Consider the following 17,656-nt stretch of genomic DNA (forward strand, 5'->3'; position numbering starts at 1 on the left):
TTTGAATGGGGAAAACATAAAAGATCTTTGATATCCCCGTGCAAATGCAAATCTAATGGCCAAATATTAATTCTAGGTAACATGCGCTTCTTGTGGTAACAAAGAATTATCGCTAATATTAATTATTAGTTAGCGTGGATCAATTATATTTTTGGGTATATAGGATTTGTGTGCATAAGCAATACAGTACATTTATAGTTATGGTTTAAGAATGAAAATGATCAAACGGTTCTTTTTTTTTTTATAATTACGCAGTACTCCTACAACACAGACACTCACAACGCACGCGCACTCACCCCTATGAACACACGCACACAAACCTTTTTTTTCTTTAATGACGTGGCTCGATCCAAGTTAATTCAGTAATTCGGAGATGAGGAAGTATATGTTTGGTCTTCTATATCAAAGTGCACATAATCAAAACCACATGCAACCACAGATATGCAGATATGTTACTTACGTAAAAGCATTATAAGCAATAGGTGCATTATTTATTGGTTCAAAGCAAAAGGAAAAATTACATATATACACAAACTAATAACCATATATTCGAAATAACACGGTCACTTATAGACATGACCATATTGGAAATCGTTCTTGTTTTGTACTATATATAGTGTATATATATATATGTATAGTAGGGACTTTTTTTTAGAACTGTATATAGCAGGGACTAGTACTGAATTTTACATACATAACAACAATTACAGGTACAGCAATACGTACGTACTACGTATATACACAGATGACGTCATTATCCCGACTTCCGAGGCAAAGAACGAAGCACCGTCGACGTCAAATTAAGCAACAGCTTAATTAATTTGGTCACATGATGACGCACACGTCGGAGTTCTCCTCGCAGGCGAACTTGTATCCCCCACACGGCGGCGGCGGGTAGTAGTAGAAGCTAGGCTGCGGCGGCCAGATCGCCGCCGGCGGCGGCGGCGGCTTGCAGCTGGCGCCACAGGCGCCGCCGTCGCTGATCGAACACCCGCCGCCGCACGGCGAGACTGCAGGTTTATTGCAGCCGCCGCCATGGCGGCCGCAGTGGTGGGTGCACTCGCACGGCTTCGGCTTCGGCTTCGGCGGCGGCGGCGCGGGGCAGCAGTGGTAGCACTGATGGGTACTGGGCGGGCAGCACGCCGGCGGCGGCGGCGGCGCTGGGTACGGCACCGGGAACGGCACCAGCTTGCACACCGGTTTCTCGTCCTTCTTCTTCTTCTCCGGCGACTTGGGCGGCGGCCAAGCGTCGACGGTCTTGATGTCCTTGACGACCTTGCCGCCGGCCTTGCAGCAGATCTTGTTGCGGAGGCTGCCGGCGTCGAAGTTGCCGCGCACGATCACCTTGTCGTCCTTCTCCTCGAACTCCGTCTTCTCGATGCAGTACTCCTCTGCATCGATCGCACACATTTTCAGAAATGATCAAGGGTCATTTTATCATCCTAAGTTATCATATATTTTAGGAAATACTCCCTCCTTCTCTAAATATTTGACACCATTGACTTTTTTAAACATGTTTGACCGTTCGTCTTATTCAAAAACTTTTGTGAAATGTGTAAAACTATATGTATAAATAAAAGTATATTTAACAATAAATCAAATGATAGGAAAAAAATTAATAATTACTTAAATTTTTTGAATAAGACGAACGGTCAAACATTTTTAAAAAAGTTAACGGCGTCAAACATTTTAGGATGGAGGGAGTACTATAGGACGGTATTTCGTTTGAACGGTGCATGATACCTTACCTGATAGGTATATCGATTAATATATACCTTGTTCGAACGGGGTGATACCTCTAAGGTATTGCCTGATACTTGGTAGGTATTGGCTGATACCCAGTAAATATCATCCCATGCGATCGCGGATATTGTCGTGTATTCCTCTCTTTTTTTATTGTAAAATTTGATATTTAAAGTATCACAAGGTAAAAAATTTAGTGTAGAATTTACATACCTTAATATACTTTTTCAAGTATTGTAAAATTTCTCATTGAGAAATTTTTTCCCCTCAAAATTACTGATTAGTTCGTAATATAATTTCATGTACGATGAGAAACAATCAAATGAATTAAACCACTAATCAACCTGGCCGGTATGCTATTATATTTTGGAACCTGAAAATATTCGCAATATTCTTGGGTTTCAACTTATATTAAGGTCGGTTTCACTTTCATGCAGAAATTAGCTAGTTTATATATACCTTTGAGGCAGTCCAGGACCTTGGTGATCTTCGCCCTGCAGCGGCAGCATTTCAGGTCTACCGTGATGACCAATATAGAAGCCCCCATCTGCAGATTATTAACACACATGTACAACATCAGAATTAAGATCTTTAGATAAGTAGACAACATATATACTCCATATGCTAATATGCAGATAGACAAATTAAGCTGATAAATCTTACCTGATTTTACTCGAGCCTAGTTATATTAAGCACGTCTAGAACACGCGAGTTTTGCAGGATTAATTAACTTTACAACAAGAAGTTCATTTCCTTTTTCAGAAAATTCAAAAAACAAAGCACTTCTAGATCGATGGAAATTAAATTTATGCGCTGATCATGCATGCATGAAAGTCTTAGTTATTTTTCGTCTAATATATCGATGCGCAAGCCTGTTGGAAAACAAAAATCTAAGTTACTGGATTGCAAAATAGTGCGTGCCTATACAATTCTAGCTAGGAAAACTTTATCAGTGTCAGCACAAGGGTTAATTACCATATATACCAAGTACTATATATGGCAACTATAGTATTATAAGTTAAATGAAAAGTCTGGGACTTGTGTTAATCTCACCTTAATTATTTGAATGCTGAAACGGAAGATGAGTATGGGGAGATCGAAATGGAGGAGATGAAGCAGAAGAGAGGTGAACACTTGGGGTACTTATATTATGTTTGGATACATTGAAGCCTTCCGAATTAATGGTGATGCAGAGAGTTTTGTCCGGCCGTCAGCATCTCTAGGGTTCATGTCTTCCTGTTTCAACGATGGGTATTGAAAGGTACACGTAAGAGACAGAAAACGATTGTTTACTGTGTAGAGGATAGCTTGGTCTTCCTCGTATCTTCTTGTCCTCTATAATAAGTTTATTTGATGTTATACTATTTCATATATTACTAGCTCTCCATCCCAAAAAGACCGTGGTTTTACACAGTTTATGTTCAACGTTTGATTATCTGTCTTATTTAAAATAAATATGGTTACTACATTTGTTGTTATTAGATGATAAAATATGGATAGTACTTTATGTGTGACTATTTTTTTTATTTTTTTTCACAAAATTTTCAAGTAAGATGCTGCAAACTTTATTTGGTAGTATTATTTTTCTTTCATGAACATTGTCGTATGTACATGCTGCAAACTTAATTAAGATTTAATTCCTCAGGAAAAATTAAGATTTAATTCCTCAGGAAAAAGAAAGGGTCGTTTTGGATATATTTAATTTAAACTTTATGAAATTTTAGCATGCGATTTTCAGATAATTATTCAGCTCGAAACGTGCATCTCGAACAGTTTTACTAGAAATTTGTCAAAAATCCATTCGAATTTAGCAAAAAGGAAAAAAAATCAATGTCTTCTAGGGCTTGAAATCCGCTAGCCAATCGAGATTGTAAACCATGAAGGTTGGTGACGTAAAACATTTCTATTATAAATAAAAAGTTAATTTCACTTTGAGCCGTATTTTATTACTAAAGTTTTACTTTGGACCACCATATATCCAATCTTTTCACTTTAATTTGGATTAGTAAAATTACCTTTATGGCACAATAGACTACCTCAAACCACATCTTCAGCACTGCAATGACTTTGAGCAAATCGTTAACGATACGCCAGTGAATTTTCATACCTATACGCATACCATACTTTTTTTGAAGGAGACGTTAGACATAGCTAGAGAAGAAAGTTAGGGTGATCCATTATGCAACAAAGGTAAGGTTACCTAATCCAAAATTAAAATAAATTGGGTATAGGATGATTCAAAGTGAAACTTTAGCAATAAAATATGACCCAAACTATAATTCATTCTAAAATTAAAACAACATTAGGACCGGCTACAACAAGCTCGCCACTCTAATAGAAGGATAAATAATCACTTGCGAAAGTTGCTACACTTTACTTCTGTGAAATAACTGGGCTCCACCCCCTAAAACTGTAGCCACCGGCGACGACGCTGGATAAGAGCTGAGTTGGCAACATCCCACCGGGATCTCTCTCCCAGCTGGGCTTCTTTTGAGACGTACTGATCCGAGTCCACGATGTAGCAGCAGGCTTACTCAGACCAGTTAATGCAGCTGTTCAACGGCCGTCGAGCATTCTGAGTTATGGGCTGAAACAAATATCGATAGGAATAAGTTCATCTGCTATCCCTCAACTTTACACCGAGTTTGTTTCACATCCTTATCCTCAATCCAGAAATCTCACCCTCTAAACTATACAAAACTGTGCATTTTAGTCCCACAGCAGTACGGATATATCGTTTCGCTGACATGGCATCCTAGTCAGCAAAAAAAAAAGTATGTGGAGCCCACATGTAAGTGAGAGAAAATGTGGGGCCCACCTTTCTTTTTTCTTCTCTCTTTTTTTTTTTTTTTTACTTTCTTCTCTTCTTACAGCGGCGGCAGATGGGAGAGCCAGCCGCCGATGCCTCCACGTCGCTCAGCCTCGTCGGCGGTGGTGGCGTCGTCGCCCTTCACCATCGGTGCCCTCCTCACGATCTCGGCGCAGCGCGCACGGAGACAAAGCTCGTCGTAAATGAGGGAATTGCTCGTCGGGGAAGTCCTTGGAGAGGTGCCGCCGCACAGCGACGCACGCACCACGCCCGCTCTCAGAGGCGCCGCCACTCGCCCCTCGTGTCCCCCACCCCTCTGCTTCGCCTACGCCCGGAGCCGCCACCGCCACCGCGCTCGCTTGCCGCTCGACCTCCATGCCCCCCCTCCCTCGGTGCATCCCACGCCCCTCTGCTTTGCCCATGCCAGGAGCCGCCACTCGCCTGCGCTCACCCCCCGTGTCGCCCACTCTGCTCTGCCCGCTCCCCAGAGCCGCCACTCGCCCACCGCCGCCTCCACCGTTCCGCCGCCGCTCTCGCCCGCCGTTGTCATCGCCGCGCCTCCCGCGCCCGCAGCCACCCCTCCACCTCCACCTCCCGCGGAGGGTGAGGTCGCCTCCGCCTCTGCGCTATCCAAGATGACGCGCTTCCTCACACGGAGGCGGGCGAGCTCGAGCTTGGACAGGATCGACGGCCTCTCCCGTCTCTGCCTTCGTTGATCGGAGGTCGGGCGCCCGGGCGGGGTCGGTCACCGCCTCCCTCGCCGCCACTCGACGAATGTGTGCTTGGTTAAGGAAAAAGAGACAGAATGAAGTGGGGCTGACATGTGGGCCCAATGTTTTTTATTTAGTTTTCAGCAAAAACCAGTGCTCCATATTGTCTGGGACCTAAATTAGACAGTTTTGTTAAGATAGGGGGGTAACGATTTCTGTCTTTTCTGGTATTATGGTTTAGGGATGCCAATTAAACTCGATGTAAAGATGAGGGACGGCGAGTGTACTTATTCCATATCGATATATCTGGCCTGATCCTGTCATGGGCCGGGACTATGACGGCATTGAATGGGAATAAGTGTATATTTTGCCTCCCTTACCTTTTGCCCTTGATCTAATCGTGTCCCTTAACTATAAAACCGGGAACTGTACTGCTTATTACTGTGTGTTTGAGATAACCATAATAAGGATCATTTTGCAGGTACATTTTCCGAACCAACAAATGCTATGTCTTTTATAAAAGAAATTATATAAAAAGTTGTTTAAAAGATCATATTAATTCATATTTAAGTTTGAAATAATTAATACTTAATTAATTATACATATACACTAATGGCTCGTTTCCTTTTGGGTATATTTTCAATATTGTCCATTCCAATCTAACACATCAGATCCTAGGGTAGATGGGAACACGAAGTTGTATTATACAAAATTTAATTACTAGGGATACTTTAATTTACGAGTTGTTTGTTTTATATGATACTATCAGTACAGCTACATCAAAATAGTTTTCATGATAAAAATTTACCAATGCCATTTCTACATATGTAATATTCATATAATTTTTTCACATAATTGCGAGTTAAGATTTTTGTAGTTTTTGTGCTTAATTGCTTTCTGAGACATCGTCTATTTGAGAAACCGGGAGTACTATTCGTATTTGAAACATCAATTAGTATAGATGATATATTTTTTTTGGTACGTGGTACCCAAAGTTAGTAGTTTGGACCATTAGTTACACCTTTTGTGTTGGCAAGACAAGATATCCAACAAAAAACAAGACACTTTGTGTGGTTGCTGGTTTGTAACTTGGAAAGTTGGAAGTGTTAAGGCTAGTAGTCCCTTAAGATTAAAGAATTTTTAATTACTGAGTGCAGTTGTGGTGGCAATGTTTATTTATCTCTAAACTATTTAATTACTTGATATTTTTTTTGGTTCTCACATTAAATATATCATTTGATTTTAAATGTAAAGGTAGATGTTTTTCTTTGCTATCCTACTTGTCAGTTGCTGCTGCACAACCATAGTCGCAGGCACAGTGCTCATCGATCGCTCCACCAAGCTCTCTCTCCGTTCGTATATACGGAGTATATCTTGAAGAAATGTGCAAAATCTGTAACTAACATAGCTTAGTAGCTAAGATTTATTATGCTAGTGTTTTGGTTGACTGGATCCATAACTCCGATTGATCGAGATGATTTTGTTAAGACATGAAGATATACTTTTTTTTAAAAAAAAAAAACTGTAACCTTCAGGCACTAACCTGTTGCATGTGAAATAATGTTCTTTGTCCAAGGTTGTCCACAGATGCTGTGTTAATTAACCTTAACGCAAGTGCAACGTCACCCACTTGAACATAAGTATAGGTAATATTAATTAGTATATATATAGTCGAATCCCTGTCACCATTCCATCTTTAGTTAGAGAAAAAAGACTGTATAACCACTAGCTACCAGAAAAACAATTTTTCATGGTGTCACACTATAATTTTCACTGGCGGTTATATGCTAAAGCCGCCAGCAAAAACATAAGGAGGGGTGGGGGTACAGGACCGCCAGTTTTCGCTGGTGGCCACGTTAAGACGTCCGCCATAAAAATACTCTATTTTTCGAGGCGGATCTCTTAAATGTCCGCCAGCGAAAATCGGCGTTTTTGCTGGCGGCTACAAAATAGATCCGCCAGTGAAAAGACAGAGCAACGCTAAAAAATTTTGACGGTATTTAAAATCACGCGCACGAGATATTTTCCTTTCACCCACCCAACCACCTACCCACTGCCTCTCTCTCCTCTATCTCCTCCTCTCCACCCACCCAGCCACCGCCTCCCTCTCCTCCTCCCCCCCCCACCTTTCTCCCCTCCTTCCCTGCGCCTCCAGCCTCCTCCTCTAGTTGCGACCAGGATCTGGGAGGGGCGTGACCCCGACGACGGCGACCACGATAGGCGAGAGGGGCGCGACGCGGATATGCATGGCAACGACAGCGATTAGCAACGGCGACGACGGCAACCACGATGGGCGGGAGGGGCGCGGTGCGGCCGGAGGGCCGCGGGCGGCGGATGTGCATGCCGCCGACGGTGACCACGATGGGCGGGATGGGCGACGACCGGGTTCGGTGGCGGGGATGGTGCGGGCGACGCTAGAGGAGGCCGGTGGCGGCAGCGTGAGTCAGCAGAGGAAGGAAGAAGCAGGGCCGCGCCCTCCCATCCCCTCCTCTCCCTTCTCCCAGATCTATCTGAGGGGAGGAGGCCACCGGCGGCGGCGCAACAGAGGTGGCGGCGGGGACGGGTGCGCCGCGGGGAGCATGGATCCGCCCGACGGAGGCGCGGGGAGCACGACCCCGCGGGGCCTCGGGCAGTGGAGTGCGACCATCGGCCTTGGCCTCGTCACGACCGTCGCCGCCGGGCCATGTGTAACGACCCGCCTCTCCCAGGCCGGGCCCACTTACATCTGGCAGCTTTCATAGGTCATAGACTGCCCTCACAGACCAACACATGTCTTTTCTGCACACTTTGTCCTCACTCGTGTACACCCGGGAAGAATTTCCCAGTCGGTCACCCATCCCAAATTGCTCCAGGCCAAGCACGCTTAACCCTGGAGTTCTTTGGAGATTGGCTTCCGGAAAAGAAGTTGCAACTTGTTGATATGAGTATTCTATTAATTCTATTAAGCCCTAGGCCGGGATGTTACACCCTCACCCCCTCAAGAGAGATCGACGCCCCGTCGATCAACCCCAGGCCAGGAACGTCCTCTCTTGGCCACGTCCATGTGTCCAGTGCCAGCGCATGTGCCATGCTGTGTAACCACTCCCGGTCTACACCAGCCATGCGCAGGTGTGTCCAGTGCCAGCGCATGTGCCATGCTGTGTAACCACTCCCGGTCTACACCAGCCATGCGCACCATGCCTGCGCAACTGCGACACACGCGCCCGTGAAACCGCGAGAGTCGGCTCTGATACCATTTTGTAACGACCCGCCTCTCCCAGGCCAGGCCCACTTACATCTGGCAGCTTTCATAGGTCATAGACTGCCCTCACAGACCAACACATGTCTTTTCTGCACACTTTGTCCTCACTCGTGTACACCCGGGAAGAATTTCCCAGTCGGTCACCCATCCCAAATTGGAGATTGGCTTCCGGAAAAGAAGTTGCAACTTGTTGATATGAGTATTCTATTAATCCTATTAAGCCCTAGGCCGGGATGTTACACCATGGGCGGTAGTGCTCGGTCGACGTCGGCGACAACGAGCGGTAGAATTTTTTTTCTTAAAATTTATGTGGATTTGTGTTTGGATTTGTGTAGATTTATGTGGATTGTGAATGGAAAATTGTGACTGAATGGAAACTTTTTATTGTAAATTGTTGATGTCAATTTCTGTGAATTTGTGAATAGAGGAGTGGATTTGGGAATTATTTGAACCGACTTGATGGAGGCGAATGGAGCGGTGTCGCTCCGTCATTTTTTTTAACCCGGGCCACTATTTTCACAGGCGGCTGGTATAACACAACCGCGAGCGAAAATCGTTTATCGCTGGCGGCCGACATAACACAACCACCAGCGAAAATTGATTATCGCTAACGGCCAATAACCGCTAGCGAAGTTCTTGATTTTCACTGGCCTTTGCTTTGTGGCGGTATCAAATACCGTCAGCGAAAACCCAAAATGACCGCCACGAAAGATGGTTTTCATAGTAGTGAACTGATCTCCTAATATAATGGTTAATGCATGCAAGCATCACAGACTACAGCACTCCTAATCAGCTACCCTTCATATTATAAGTTATTTGATATTTTCTCTAGTCAAATTTTATTAAGTTTGGCTAAGTTTGTAGAAAAATTTAACATTATCTAAAATATGAAATTTGTTTCATTAAATCTAACATTGAATATATAGTTTGATAATATGTTTGTTTTATGTTGAAAATAATACTATATTTTTCTATAAATTTGGTCAAACATAAAAAAAATTGACTATGAAAAAAATCAAACGACTTATAATATAGAACGAAAAGAGTACTAATAATGGTTAATTAGTGGTAGCATGCATGATGGGAGGCATGCATGTCCTTCCTTTCCAAAGTTCATTTATTCCCTAAAAAAGGTAACAACATGCTGTGTGTTGGTTGATATGATCCCCAGCCAAGAACTCAGACAAGAGGCAAGGACGATAGATAGCCTCAAAAAGTACTAGCTAACACACTAACCTAATTCATCCATCCTTCATGAACAGAATGTTTCTAATCGACTGTAATGAGTCATGGAAGTCATAATTTAATCTAGCTAGCTAGGCTCAACAAAAAGGTATTCCCTCCGTCCATAAATATAAGGGATTTTGGTTGGATTTACTGACACATCCTTGTACAATGAATCTGGACAGGCTTCATATCTAGATTCGTTGTATTAGAATACATCACATCCAACCAAAATCTTTTATATTTAGGGACGGAGGGAGTAGATGGTTTTCACTGACAATTGGCTCGCCTGGTATGTAAACCATTTCTTGTTTCAGGGATCGATGGCCTTTCTAAATCCGCCCTTGGTTTATTCAGGTCAATAGTGCATGTGCGTGTCGAAACTGGAATTCGGCAATAATAAATGGGGTAGCGCACGAGACCTAAAAGTGGATGGATGTGGAGACATGGATTTAGACAGGTTCAGGCCCTCAATGAGAGGTAATACCCTACTCCTGTTTCGGGGATTGTATCCACCGAGTTGAGTATTGATCTGATGATCTAGTTGTGTTTAGATCCAGGGGTGTAAAGTTTTGGTGTGTCACATCGAATATTATATAGGATGTCGCATGTAGTGTTCGGGCACTAATAAAAAAACTAATTATAGAATTCGTCAGTAAACAGCGAGACGAATTTATTAAGCCTAATTAATCGGGTATTAGCAAATATTTACTGTAGCATCACATTGTCAAATCTTGGAGCTGTTAGGCTTAAAAGATTCGTTTCGCAAATTAGTCGCAATCTGTGCAATTATATACTTATTTTTTAGCCTATATTTAATACTTCATACAGGTGTTAAACGTTCAATGTGACATGATGAAAAAATTTTGGTTGTCTGATGAAGTTCTAGCTCGTTAAGGCTCGCGAGCCAGCTCGAGCTGGCTCGTTACCTAACGAGCTAAAATGCCAGCTCGGCTCGTTAGGAAAATCAAACGAGCCGAGCTGAGCCGAGCCGAGTCTGTCACGAGCCACGAGCTTCCTGTCCACCCCTAGCTCCGTATAGCTCCACTGCCGACTACATTTTTCGAGGAGTAGGCTCTGTTCGTATGTCAAGGTTCTCAACTCTCCCTTTTCATTTTCCGCGCGCACGCTTTTCAAACTGCTAAACGGTGCATTTTTTAAAAAAGTTTATATACTACGAAAGTTGCTTAAAAAATCATATTGATCCATTTTTAAAAAAATAATTAACAAATAATTAATTAAGCATGCACTAATGAACTGCTTCGTTTTCCGTGCTAGAAGAATGGGTTCCCAACCCAGGCAAACGAACAGAGCCTAGAGCCCAACCAAACATGCCCGTATTTCATACCGGAGCATATCCTAGTTAAAAGCAAAAGTGAGCCACAAAGTCACTATCACATAGCTAGCTTTCACAAGTGAACAAACTTCCACCCTAGAGCACACGCAGAAGTACAACACCCACCCTAGATCACACGCTTATAGAAGCTCTCTACCAGGGTCCATCGTTTGCTCTAGAGTTTATCATTCGTAGCCGAAATTTAAATTTCAAATCTTAAATTTAGAGTTGATTTTGATTATTTTTTTATCATGAACTTTTAAGTAGCTTACAACATACACATATATAATAGTTTTATTCGTAAATAATTCATTTATCCTTAAAAAAACATTACGATTATAATCCGCTGCAGGTGAAACGGTTGGATTGGCACGCACGTTAATCAGCTGCCAGGTGAAACGGTTGGATTGGCACGCACACGTTAACACGACAATCGTTGGTCACTCCCTTGTACTATATGTCAGAGAGAACGAAATGTTTGGCAAGTTGCGCCGGCCGACCGCCAGAATATTCTCGCGAGGTTGACTGCCAATAATGTGGGAGCTAGTACAAATTATTCGTTACTAGTATTTCAACCTGCAGAAGACAAGATATAGAGAGTAGATATATATAGAAGTTTACGAAGACAATATATGGACTTATGGAGAGGAGTAGATAGAAGTTTACGCAGGGACGGACAAGCTAGAACATCAACAGCCACCATATAGGAACCATTGGTCGTCCTTCGCTGTCGGTTGTAGAGACCTGTCGCAACGTTCGACGGCGATCGATCGATCGACAATCGTCCTGATCTAGTTGGTGGTGAGTCCACATCGGGTTGAAGGTAACCAAAGCGATAAAATGACTAGTTTTGCAAAACGTGCGATATACAGATGTACCGTATATACTACTCCCTCCGTTTCAGGTTAGAAGATGTTTTGACTTTGGTTAAAATGAAAATGTTTTAAGTTTAATTAAGTTTATAGACAAATATAGTAATATTTATAATACCAAATTAGTTTCATAAAATCAATAATTGAATATATTTTCATAATAAATTTTTCTTAGGTTAATAATGTTACTACTTTTTTCTACAAACTTGGTCAAACTTAAAGCAGTTTGACTTTGACTAAAGTCAAAACGTCTTATAGCTTAAAACGGAGGGGGTACTCTTTTTGCTCTGAAATATATATAAGATATGTTACACATACTCTCTCCCTGGTTTTAATATATAACGCCGTTGACTTTTAAGATATATTTTACCATTCGTTTTATTAAAAAATATATGTAATTATTATTTATTTTATTATGACTTGATTTATTATTAAATGCTCTTTAAGCATGACTTAAATTTTTTTATATTTACATAAAAATTTTGAATAAGACGAATAATCAAACGTTTGTCTAAAAGTTAACGAAGTTATATATTAAGAAACGGAGGTAGTATATTATATGGGTAAAATCTATATATATTTTAGAACAGAGGTAGTAGATGATACTCAATACTCACTGTCAAATGGGAGAATACTACTAGGTTTATTGTAGGAAGAAAGATGAATAATTAAAGCCAGGACATGATTGCTCGCTCTCTTACTAATTACTCCATCCACTGCTACACAATTGATTTATCTAAGTGAGACCCCCTTTAAATTACAGGCGGACTTTAACTGATCCCGCATGCAAAAATCAATCCCCTGAACACAGTTCAATAACCACATACGAAAATCAAGGAGAGGTCCGCAGGTGAGCCTCTTTACAAGCTAGCATGCAAAAATAGATGCGGACCTCTCTTAAGAAACCCGTGTGTGAATATACCCCTCTCCTTGGTTTTTTCTCCACTATAAGTCCTCACATCCCCCCTCCCTCACTTCTACTCTTCCCTCCCCTCGCACTCCTCTCCCAGCACTCCTCCCCTCTCCTCCACTCCCAATGAGAGAATGGTGGGCGAGAGCGAGGACGTTAGTGGGCAATGGTAGCGGCAATGGGAAGGACAGATCCGGCGGCCGCTCCCCCTCCCACGCAGATCCCACCACTTCTACGCACCCCACACATGCGGATCCGCTGGTGGCAGTGACGGGAGGGGCGGATCCTACGCCCCCTCCTCCTCCCGTGCAGATTCTGCCGCCTCTCCGTCCCCACCCACATGCACGAAGATCTGCCGGTGCCGATAACGGGAGGGACAGATCCGACACCCCTCCCCTTCCCGCGAGATCCCGCTGCCTCTCTGCCCCCCCTCCCCCCCTCCCCCCGCGCATGCGACTATCCGTTAACGGCTTCATGCGATAACAACAATGATGGCGGAGGCGGCAGCAGCAGCTTCGAGCGAGGATGAGGACGATGATGACGAGGATCCGCCGGCGGCTTTGAGCGACGACAATGATGATGGCGATGGAGGCTTTGAACGACGACGACAACAGCGTTAACTTCTGGATTCTTGGGTTAGGGTTTTGATTTTTGGACTTTTTATTTTTTTTGTGATTTTTTCTTTTCACAATCGGATGACTTAAACACCCGTAAGCAAAAATCGGATTTTCGCATGTGGTTGCTCCAACTACATGTGAAAATCTGATTTTCGCATACACCTGGATACATGTGGTCCACCCACCGAATGCAAAAATTGGTTTTGATCATAAGGAAAAAAAATCTTTCCTCCTTCCATTTATATATTAGATTGACTGAACTAACATACCAACGTTATACATACTAGATTGACTGAACGTCATCGATCAGCTCGATGGTATATTTGTGGAAGCTGTGTGCATGGCTCACTGCAAATAGCGTGTAATTGATTGGTGAAAGCAAAATGGATTATAGATTGCAGTCCTAAGCTAGGCAGAAGGGCTCGACTTGGCATACAGACCGACGACGCCATCGCTTCACTATCCTTGTACTTTTTGATACTACTTATTTGTAACAAAATTAATTTATATGTTAGATATTCGGTTTTCTACATCAAAGTGCACATAATCAAAAACATTACCACAGATATGCAAGAGATACATTACGTACGTAAAAGTAGTATAAGCACTAGGTGCATTATTTATTGGTTCAAAGCAAATGGAAAATTACATATATATACACAAACTAATAACACAATCACACGGTCACTTGTAGACATGACCATATTGGAAATCGTTCTTGTTTTGTATATAGCATATATATGTATTGTACGTAGGGTCTTTCTTTTTAGAACGTACGGTATATAGCATGGACTAGTAATTTTACATAACAACAATTATAGGTATAGCAATACGTACGTAAGTATATACACACAGATGACGTCATTATTATCCCGACTTCCGAGGCAAAGAGCGAAGCACCGTGTACGTCGACGTCAAAGCAAACAGCAGCTTAATTAATTTCGTCTCACATGATGGCGCACACGTCGGAGTTCTCCTCGCAGGCGAACTTGTATCCCCCGCACAGCGGCGGCGGGTAGTAGTAGAAGCTAGGCTGCGGCGGCCAGATCGCCGGCGGCGGCTTGTAGCTGGCGCCACAGGCGCCGCCGTCGCTGATCGAACACGCGCCGCCGCACGGCGGGACTGCAGGTTCGTTGCAGCCGCCTCCGTGGCCGCCGCAGTGGGTGCACTCGCACGGCTTCGGCTTCGGCGGCGGCGGCGGCGGCGCGGGGCAGCAGTGGTAGCACTGCTGGGTACTGGGCGGGTAGCACGCCGCCGGCGGCGGCGGCGCTGGGTACGGCACCGGGAACGGCACCAGCTTGCACACCGGTGATTTCTCGTCCTTCTTCTCCGGCGGCGGCCAGGCGTCGACGGTCTTGATGTCCTTGACGACCTTGGCGCCGGCCTTGCAGTAGATCTTGTTGCGGAGGCAGCCGGCGTCGAAGTTGCCGCGCACGATCACCTTGTCGTCCTTCTCCTCGAACTCCGTCTTCTCAATGCAGTACTCCGCTGCATCGATCGCACACATTTTTAAAAATAAATACTCCCTTGGTATTTTAACGTATAACACCGTTCACTTTTATGGTCAATGTTTGACCATTCATTTTATTCATTTTTTTTCAAATGTAAAAATACTTATATCGTGCTTAAATAACATTTGATAATAAATCAAGTCACAATAAAATAAAATAAATGATAATTGCATAATTTTTTTAATAAGACAAATGGTTAAATATTGGTCAAAAAGTTAACAGCGTCATACATTAAAATATGTAGGAAGTATAATGATGAAAGGTCATTTTATCATTCTTTAGAATCTATACTAGAAGCAGGGGTGGAAGTAGAATAAAATGATGGGGGTTATACTCGCTTGCTTTACTCAGGTTTGGATCGAATTTAATTAGCTTGATAGGGGTGTATTGGTTTGGATTGATGGGATATATATATGATGAAAATAGATAAGCTGTAGCTACAAAAATTTCTGATCCGGTTCCTGGGCACCCCTAAATATATGTAGCTATGTCCCTTGCTTTCAGATATTTTATTTTCTAGTGTAAAATTGGTACCTCTAGATAATGTATAAAAAAATAGTGTAAAATTTAGGTACATCGAGATACTGTCTCGAGAACGGTAAAATTCAACATTGATCGACTCCCCTCAAAATTATTGATCAGTTCGTAACACAATTTCATGCACGATAAGAAACAATCAAATGAATTAAACCACTCGTCCACGCCACAAAATCAACCTGGCTGGTATATGTGCTATTATAGTTTGGAACCTGAAAAAATTCTCAATATTGGTTTCGACTTATATTAAGGTCGGTTTCACTTTCATGCAGAAATTAGTTAGTTTATATATACCTTTGAGGCAGTCCAGGACCTTGGTGATCTTCGCCCTGCAGCGGCAGCATTTCAGGTCTACCGTGATGACCAGTATAGACGCCCCCATCTGCAGATTACACATGTACAACATGCAGAATTAAGATCTTTAGATAATAGACAACATATGCTAGTAATATATGCAGGTTTTACTCCAGCCGAGTTATTAAGCACGTCTAGAACACGCGAGTTTTGCAGGATTAATTAACTTTACAACAAGAAGATCATTTTTTTTTCAGAAAATTCAAGAAACAAATCACTTCTAGATCGATGGAAACAGGGGCAGAGGTAGAGTGTGGGAGAGGGTGCCTAGAAACCCGGTTAAAAAAAAAATTTAGCTATACCTCACCGATTTTCACCATGTGTGCACCCCTAAATACAAACTTAGACACCCGTATCAGTTTAAACTTGATCTAAAGTAGAGTAAATTAAGCAAGAGGTACGCTGATCATGCATGCATGAAATTAATCTTAGTTATTTTTCATCTAATATATCGATGCGCAAGCCTCGTGTTCGAAAACAAAAATCTAATTAATTAAGTTATTGGATTGAAAACTAGTGCATGCCTATACAATTCTAGGAAAACTTGATCAGTGTCGACATTGATCAGGTCAGCACAAGGATTAATTACCATATAGACCAAGTACTATATATGGCAACTATAGTATTATAAGTTAAATGAAAAGTCTGGGACTTGTGTTAATCTCACCTTAATTATTTGAATGCTGAAACGGAAGATGAGTATGGGGAAGATCGAAATGGAGGAGATGAAGCAGAAGAGAGGTGAACACTTGGGGTACTTATATTATGTTTGGATACATTGAATCCTTCCGAATTAATGGTGATGCAGAGAGTTTTGTCCGTCAGCAGCTCTAGGGTTCCTGACTTCCTGTTTCAACGATGGGTATTGTAAGGTACACGTAAGAGACAGAAAACGATTGTTTACTGTGTAGAGGATAGCTTGGTCTTCCTCGTATCTTCTTGTCCCTTGGCTTCCTCGTATCTTCTTGTTCTCTATAATAAGTTTCTTTGATGTTATACTCTGTTTTACTTTTGTCATTTCATATATTACTATCTCCGTCCTAAAAAGATCATATTTTTACACTGTTTATGTTGAACGTTTTACCGTCCGTCTTATTTAAAAAAATTATAATAATTATTTTGTTGTTATTAGATGATAAAACATGGATAATACTTTATATGTGACAATTTTAAAAAAAATCATAATTTTTTTTAAATAAGACGGATAGTTAAACGTTAGACATAGAAACATACAACTGTAGTTAAAGTGGGACAAAGGTAATATGATTTTCTTTCATGAACATTGTTGTATGGACATGCTGCAACTTAATTAAGATTTAATTCCTCAGGAAAAAGAAAGTGTCGTTTTGGATATATTTAAGTTAAACTTTATGAAATTTTAGCATGCGATTTTCAGATAATTATTCAGCTCGAAACGTGCATCTCAAACAGTTTTACTAGAAATTTGTCAAAAATCCATTCGAATTTAGCAAAAAGGAAAAAAAAATCAATGTCTTCTAGGGCTCGAAATCCGCTAGCCAATCGAGATGGTAAACCATGAAGGTTGGTGATGTAAAAACAATTCTATTATAAATAAAAAGTAATTTCACTTTGGGCCATATTAGTTTTATTACTATAATTTTACTTTGGACCACCATATATCATCGGACTTTACATCTGAAGATGAGGTAACGTATATACAACTATACAAAACAACTAACTCATATAAAACTATACAAATTTATATGTTATAGATGAACATATATAGGTTTCAAAGTTTCGGTCAAAATCTTCAAAATTTTAGAAATTTCAG

At 41.9% G+C, this 17,656-nt stretch overlaps 1 protein-coding gene across 3 annotated transcripts; it reads right to left on the reverse strand.

Moving 5' to 3' along the window:
* Positions 1-456: 456 nt before the first annotated feature.
* On the reverse strand, positions 457-16,576 carry LOC127769992 (protein PYRICULARIA ORYZAE RESISTANCE 21-like). 3 transcript variants are annotated; one of them, XM_052295656.1, is made up of 3 exons: positions 16,532-16,575; positions 2,203-2,290; positions 457-1,391 (listed from the first exon to the last, which is right to left on the reverse strand). In XM_052295656.1, the coding sequence occupies exons 2-3, from the start codon at positions 2,288-2,290 to the stop codon at positions 826-828; spliced, it is 654 nt and encodes a 217-aa protein (XP_052151616.1). In that variant the 5' UTR covers positions 16,532-16,575; the 3' UTR covers positions 457-825. The 3 variants fall into 3 exon arrangements, with proteins under 3 accessions (XP_052151616.1, XP_052151617.1, XP_052151618.1); XM_052295657.1 differs by lacking the exon at positions 16,532-16,575 and adding an exon at positions 2,797-2,874; XM_052295658.1 differs by lacking the exons at positions 457-1,391; positions 2,203-2,290 and adding exons at positions 14,059-14,950; positions 15,805-15,892 and having other exon boundaries at positions 16,532-16,576.
* Positions 16,577-17,656: the final 1,080 nt, after the last annotated feature.

The sequence above is a fragment of the Oryza glaberrima genome, chromosome 4 (genome assembly GCF_000147395.1).
Source record: "Oryza glaberrima chromosome 4, OglaRS2, whole genome shotgun sequence".
NCBI lineage: Eukaryota > Viridiplantae > Streptophyta > Magnoliopsida > Poales > Poaceae > Oryza > Oryza glaberrima.

Bases quoted from the DNA above. Each gene is read 5' to 3' on its own strand.
- LOC127769992 (XM_052295656.1), bottom strand. From the start codon at position 2,290: ATGGGGGCTTCTATATTGGTCATCACGGTAGACCTGAAATGCTGCCGC. The intron at 1,392-2,202 runs GTATATATAAAC...CGATCGATGCAG, and splicing joins GGTCCTGGACTGCCTCAAAG to AGGAGTACTGCATCGAGAAG.